At 33.4% G+C, this 7,554-nt stretch overlaps 1 protein-coding gene across 1 annotated transcript; it reads right to left on the bottom strand.

Annotated features, from left to right (window-relative positions):
* Positions 1-3,785: 3,785 nt before the first annotated feature.
* LOC135844684 (FHF complex subunit HOOK interacting protein 2A-like) lies at positions 3,786-7,502 on the bottom strand. Its single transcript, XM_065362995.1, has 14 exons — positions 7,192-7,502; positions 6,977-7,117; positions 6,684-6,911; positions 6,479-6,604; positions 6,304-6,399; positions 6,034-6,224; positions 5,875-5,962; positions 5,639-5,801; positions 5,419-5,558; positions 5,187-5,331; positions 5,060-5,117; positions 4,749-4,995; positions 4,211-4,458; positions 3,786-4,117 (listed from the first exon to the last, which is right to left on the bottom strand). The coding sequence occupies exons 1-14, from the start codon at positions 7,234-7,236 to the stop codon at positions 4,018-4,020; spliced, it is 2,016 nt and encodes a 671-aa protein (XP_065219067.1). The 5' UTR covers positions 7,237-7,502; the 3' UTR covers positions 3,786-4,017.
* Between the last annotated feature and the right edge of the window lie 52 nt (positions 7,503-7,554).

The raw sequence follows: 7,554 nt of genomic DNA, 5'->3' as shown, positions 1-7,554 counted from the left end.
TTAAAAGACTATTTTTAAGGTGTACGGCGGCGACTGCTCGAGGCTATTTAACCGGCTGACTTTCTAAATGGGATTCGGGGGTGTACGAGTACGACATCCATACAGATACTCGACGTGAACGTTAACGTTGTCGCGGAACAATAACCTCCCAGCACCTCTCCTGCGCTACCCTACACCATCATCGAGTTACTTTGGTGAGAATGAGGAGAAAAAAAAATCCCTTCGAAGTTTTTTCAACGAAGAGATGAAGAGAAACAAGAGGCTGGATTCTGAGAACCGAACATTCGGTACGAACGTACGATTTTGTTTTATATTCGCAGTCGAACACTAATGGAGTAGAATTACGTAGCGACTGCAAATGATTTTTCTCAGGTGGGCATAAAATAAAACTCGTCTCGATGAGATGCTGTTTGTCGGCCTATTTGATTATCATAACGACGATCTTGATTGTTCATAGAAATAGCAAAACGTGTTAATGTTCGGGAATATTTGCCGAACGATTTATTGAAATGGACATATTCGATGTCGACTGTATTAGGTACTTTTTTTTTTACCGGTAATAGCGGCGAGACGAATTAATTGCCAACGCTGTATGTGGCTATATAGATTGTTGTATGAAACGTTGTTGCGAGGTCAATGTCGACAGGACAGGATTACTGGAGACGTGATCTTGAAATGTGTGCCGAGCATCGACCGAGTAGAATATTGAAAAATTTGCAATACCGTCTTGTAAACGTACATGTGTAGTATATGTAAGTACCTATACCAGCCAAATGCCAGCTGTCTTCGGTACCAGGTGGTAGCGAACGATATGTACCAATTGCAAACGCACCATCGTTCGCATCCGTAATCTTTATTAATGATCATTTTAGTATGACGTCGTAGAAAAAAGAGCATTGAGATGAGTGGTTGTTATAGGTACCTAATTGTTTCAAGAAAGTAGACCAGGGTGATCTTTCCTTCGAACTTGTGGATAGTTACTATTTAATAACAAGCGGATTTCCTCTTTCTTTCTGTCCTTTTCTCCTCTAAAAGTTGCAGATTACCTCGCCTGTTCATCTACATAACATGAGAAATGACGTCTATCGTACGTTTTAAAAAAGTTTTGCTCAAGTATGACACATACCTACATATTCAATGTGGAACTGTAAATATGTACAAACAAGTTTTTGTTTTATTTACGATTTGATGCATTTTGTGACCTACAGTGTGAATGAAGGAGCTTTGAAACTACCTATTGAAATGAAACTATCTAAATATTTTATGATTGATCTTTGGCGATTACCCGTGGAGAAAATAAGAGCACCTCATGTTACAGTGCTCTTTTTTTTTTTTTTTGTTGGTAATTTTAGATCGTTTTTGGGATAAAATATTACGATAAAAAATACAAAAAGAATACGTAGAATCGTAGAAAGGAATCAACCGTTTTTCAAATTTTGGCTCCATCTACTCAAACAATCTCGCATTATTGGTATGTTAACATTCAATATTTTCCTAACTTTTTATGAGAGACATTTCAGAAATTCGACTGGAAAACAGTTACAATTTTGTAGATAACTTTTTCCAATCATATAGGTATTCCAATTGTCATGTCGTTTTGAGATTCTCTTTGAAGTTTGAACATGAATGGCCAAAAACGAATTTCCAGAAACAATTTTTTGGAATAAAAAGTTGATTGAACAGCTGCAATGTAACGTTGAGAATCGTATTTTTTGGCCTTACTAATTTTTATTTTCGAAACGTTTTATATTATGTAAGGTTCACTTTTGACACAATTAGCCAAGCCAAACAGAGATATTATTTTTAGCGTTTTTTTTTTTTTTTTTTTTTTTTTTTTTTTTTAAATGTAGAACGTTAAAATTTGAGCGTAGGTGGTTAGGTACCTACATCTATAACATTGCAACAGATCGTTTTTTCCTATCATATATTAATTCAATTTAATTTTTTCTTTTAGAAAGAGAGATCTGAAGTTTTCTTTTGAAATCAGTTACCAAACAGTTATTTCATGTACGTATTGAAAAAAAAAATGATGATACAAAAAATCTGTTTTTGAAAGAATAGGTACCTGTAAGTAGGTAAATATCTACCTGCGAAAAATGATTATCATTCATGAAAAAATTCGTATCGAAGGAAAGTAATGTAGCTGAAGCCATACTCGTAACGCAACCATACTTATTATTTCCAAAAAATCATCAATTTTTTGTTTTTTTGGTGTACGTATCGTTCGTATCATATTGGATGCAGAAAACCTTAAAAAATTAAATGTTTGATATAAAATGTAGATTTTGAAACCCCCGAAATAGCACTGCTCCTTTTCTAGACAATTTTTTTTTGTTGAAGTTTCTACCATAAATGTTTATTAGGTATTATTAATTAGGTGAGTACGGTTACCTACTTGAATTATCAAGTTGAATCCCTGCGCTAAATATGTAGGTAGTAGCTCAGAATGAAAAAATGTGCGTCTTTTTTTTCTGTAACTTTCCTAAATTTGACGCTGAGAAATTCTTCAAATAAAACTGAGATCTTTTTTCCAACTCTAATTAACTTATACCACTACGATTTAGTATTGTACCATTATGGTATTCTACAACCAATATAAAAACTTATAGCACAGATTAGTCAGGCTAAAATTATTAATATTGTTCATCTATTCGTTTTACTTGTTTATTTCCGAGCATTGCTCTCGTAAACTGGGTTCATCACGTAGCTGAAGGTTACATTATAGGCCTATAGATTCCAGATTTACCTTTAACGACAAACAATTCTACGTACATGTATGACTCATCGGCATTGCTCGCCGGTGCTTTTGTATGAACTGGTAAGGTAAGGCATTGCTTCTTTGTTATTTGCTTGTTAGAAATATCTAATGGATGGGATACAGTTTTTTTTTTTTTTTTTTTTTATCAAAGATACTTAGGTAGTTAAAATTTTGACAAAGGAACAACTCCTACCTTCCATCACACGAAGACACGATTTGATTCGATAAATTCTTGAGTATTTGGAAAAAAAAACATGTCGAAAAGAAACCACGTCTCAAATTTTAGCTGCCTTGAGTCATTTCTTGATTTTTGACAAATTTTTATAAATATCAATTAAATAAACCTAAATTAGATTTAATACGCAAATATGGCATAATATTGAGTTGAAAAGCTGGAATTTTTGGTTACCAGCTCTCGAATCCATTTCCATTTTTCACGGATTCCGCTCGTTCTCGAACCTCCAGCGCAAAATTAGGTTCTGCAAGGATTTCAAATATGTATTATGTAGTCTACTTCTAAAACAATCAGGGTATCAACATGGGCATCGAACATTTTGATTCGCATTTCGACTACTTCAACTAATCAATCGACGGCATAGTGCACCCTTCAACAGATCTACCTACAATTAAAACAGGAAAATTCGAAAAATTTGTAGAAATGAGCTGCATATAATGGAATCGGAATGAAAATAACGGAATAATTTCAACAATACCTAATGATTTTCTGGGTGCTTATAGTTTCTATAAATTTTTCAATTTTTGAAGAAAAAAATATGCAATTCTTTTTACTTGTATGTACATTTGGTTGCCTATGACTAAAGGACAACTGACAAGAGAATCTTAGATCGGGTGCGGGGGGGGTTGCCATTATTCAAGCATGTCAGCGCCATAATACCGAATGTTCAATGCAGCATTTTCTCATCTGAAAAACGTCTTGGATAATTCTTACATTTGATTCGTTTAAATTATTACTTTGGTACCTGCTACCTATACAGGGATGTCTCTAAAAATTATAAGAAAAGCCAAATCACCTTATCGAACGTTTATTTTTAGGTAACAATCAAATTTAGACTAGAACATAAATTTTTTTCAATAAACTCAGAAGTAAATCTTCAACACATAATTCCATATATATCGTACTTTAAATAAGACAGGAAAACAATTACATAGAAGGTTGGAAACTTTATGACTAGATAACTTTACAGTAGGTAAACGAAAATTAAACTCAGGTACACATCATAATTTCAATTCGAGAAGACTTAATGGAAATAAGCATATTTAACGTAAATGATGGCAGCCAACTCATTACATAATTCTTCCAGTACAACGCAAGCTTCCAAATATCGATCAATTTCTCCTCTGTAACGATTAAAACAAGTTCAAATAAATAACTCATCGAAAATTAAATCAAAATATATGTATAATCAATAATCATACGATATTCGTACGTACTTGCTATCAGCGTATTTACTCTCGTTTGACAGTCGTTCCCTGGCATTGTTCAATTCTAGTTGGAAATTAAGAATAATTTGGACTCGAGAACTGACGTCGCTCATAGCAAATTTCAGCGAGGAGAATAACGACTTGATACCATTTCTTAAGGGTAGAAATGGATTTAATAAATACTCGTGCAAGAACGGATGCGGTAGTAACGCCAGCTTTGAAACGATCGCAGACACTTGTAACATTTGGCAGTAATTCTGAAACATTACATATTTTTTAAAATGTAAAATGTTTCATTTTATGAACATACGTTGTGGTGTTGTAGGCAATTTTGGGACTGATTTTTGTTTTCAGTGTCATTAAGTGTCTTAAAACACATCAAAAAGTCCTTTTGGACGGTTGAAATTTCAGGGAGGGAAGTTTTGAAAATGATCTTTCCAAAAATTTGAACTGGGTCGAACATTTAATTTTAATGAGTCCTCGTAAGATCAAAAATCATCCATAAAATTGTCTTCGTTTTTTTTTTTTGAGTCAACTCGATACTTACCAACGTGTGAATATATTTAATTTTAGTAAAAATCATCCTCAAAAATGGTCCCTCGTAAAACCTCCTGAAATGAGTATCGACCTCCGGATTCGAATCATTACTCAAGCTCTCTACGTCTGAAACGGCTTCGGTAGGCCAATGATATTCAGCACATCTTTTTATAACTTGTTCGTAGTGTTTTTTCAATTGATCAATATTCTCTTCGGTGTTTTGAGAACGTAATTGAATTGGAGTGATATTGGAGAAGCTAAGAAAAATCATTAATTAATATCACGATTCAATAAGATCTACTCACAACCTGAGTTTCTCACCTCTGAATAATTTTATCGATATTGGAAGGTGCCAAAGTACGACTGGAAGATAAAGCCTCTGAAAAAAATACTCCTCGTCAAACTGCGATATTTAAAATCCTATAAATCTATTCGAATCGATACCAACCAGGACTACTGGAGTACTTCTGCCTTTCATCTTCTTCGTCACTCCAGGAAGCTGGTGCAGCAGATGTGTCGTAATAACATCTATCTTTCAAATAGCACAGGATTAGACATTGCAATAAACTGCCATCGCATTTATTCAGCACTTCCTAAATTACCAACAATTCGTCTCAAATTTAAATACAGACAAAATATAAATATTTCGAATTAAGTTTTTGGTCACGTGCTTCTCTTACCACGAAAAATTTCAAACTAAATACAGCAACTAGACTACTATCAGAAGAACAGTTATCGATAAGAGCTTTTAATAAGGAATTTGTACTGATTCCCGGAACATCCGGTTCATTCCCTTCGACAATAAGCCATTTATGGAATCCTAGAAAATTTCACCAATTTAATAATAGGATTATTGATACCATATATAATTTTTTTAATCATCAATCTGTAATTAATTACCTCCTAATAATTCTGGAGCAGTAATGCCGGAATAATATTTATGCAAAATGGCCATTGTTTCCGGTCGCGAAAGATTACTCATTTTGAAAGCTTCCTCTAAGAAAATATCGCTCACTGATTGTCTTATACTAGTCTTGATCGTAGGATGACTTTCTATCACAAGCTGAAACAGTAATAAATGGCATTACAACGCTGATATTTTTTTCATAAAAATGCACATGAACTTCGATACTTACTTGGTTGATAAAATCGAGCCAATTAAAGAAGACAACAGCTTGACGATTTTTATTACAGTTTGATTGAGAGTCCACGTGCACATCTAAACTGCAATAATGCCAATAAAATTAACAACTGTATCGAGTGATCGCGATAAAAATCCGATATTTTCAACTTACGCCCAACTAGCTTCGATATTTTCAAAATGAATAAAATCATTAGGAGGGATTTCGTAAAACAACGTGATCAATCTTCCGATCAAAAAATGATTCAATTTGAAATTATCAACGATGCACTGGGCGATCACATCATCTCGCATCGAACACAGTAAAATAATACATTGGCAAGCCTTTACTCGAATTTCACTATCCTGCAAAAATTATGTAAATAGTTTAAATTTCAATTCAACGAATGCGAAATTGAGTCTCAAATGTATGCAAAAAACTTACTGCACTATCGACGTAGGAAAGAACTAAATCCAAGATATTCATGTATTTGATATAATCTCCAGAATTAGTAACTTCTGTCAAATTCTTAATACTTTCCTATTGAAAAAAAAATTCAGAATTAAAAATTGAAAAAAAAATCAACTCTGTAATCGAAGATTAAAAAATTTCATTTTACATCTGAGAAAAATAACAACGATACTGCTTGTTGTTTTCGTAGAACAGCGCTTAGATGAAGTAAAAATTCGACTTCTTCTTTTTCACTAACCGAATGTAATAATCCATCACATACATTCATCAATCTCTGAAAGGGAAACACACACAGAATAAAAAATCCCACATCAGAATAAAAATAATCATAGTGATTCGTACAGAAAACTTACCACAAGAGGAATATACATAGCAGAATGGGCAATATTTGGTTCATTGAGTTGAGTCAACGTTTTAGAAAAAAACTTCAAAATGTACTGTTTCATTCCAGGAGGATCATCGGATATTGCCAACGTAACCAAGAGATCGAGTAAATTGAATTTCAACAAGTATTCCATACAAGGACCAACTTCCACGTTGCTATTTCTCTCTTCTATTTCGCAATCTTCGTTGATCAAAATCTGTAAAAATATATATACGAGTGAGACCATAGAAACAAAAATTTATAAAAATAGCTTCGTCTTACTTCTCGTAATCTATGCAAGCAAATCGGTAGATTAGTCAGTTCAGCAGCGGGTATATTTTCATGATCTGGATTAAGGTAATATTTCATAAACCGTCTCCAATGGTATATGAAGTCATCGAGCAGAGGAGGAGGTGGAGCTAGCTGTAATTTGAATTCAAAACATCAATAATGAATGGGGCATAAAATATATAAAGAATACCTCGTAAAATACCAACCGCATCCATTGTGGTTTGCATAACTTCTTTTAATTTATTCAGCATTTTTTTTCACTCCGATAATATCATTCGAATAAAAAAGAGGAATGATTACGACTCGACGTTGATCCGCAGTATTTTTAAAGACGCAATTTCATCGGTTACCTTGAGAGTTTTCAAGACACAGATGGGTATACTTTGAGCACTAGGAATGGACACGTTCGAAGAAATTATTCTTTTGTTAATTAGAAACGCTTTCCACTGGAAATAATTAATAATTAATGAGTAAACAGCATAAAAAACATAAAATTTTCATTTCTCTTATCTATTGCGTTATCTTTCCATAGCAACGCATGCGCACTACAGACGTAAATAATAAACAAA

The sequence above is a fragment of the Planococcus citri genome, chromosome 4, assembly GCF_950023065.1.
Source record: "Planococcus citri chromosome 4, ihPlaCitr1.1, whole genome shotgun sequence".
Taxonomy (NCBI): domain Eukaryota; kingdom Metazoa; phylum Arthropoda; class Insecta; order Hemiptera; family Pseudococcidae; genus Planococcus; species Planococcus citri.
The sequence above is the reverse complement of the archived record's forward strand: the minus strand, read 5'-3'. Positions and strand labels throughout refer to the sequence as shown.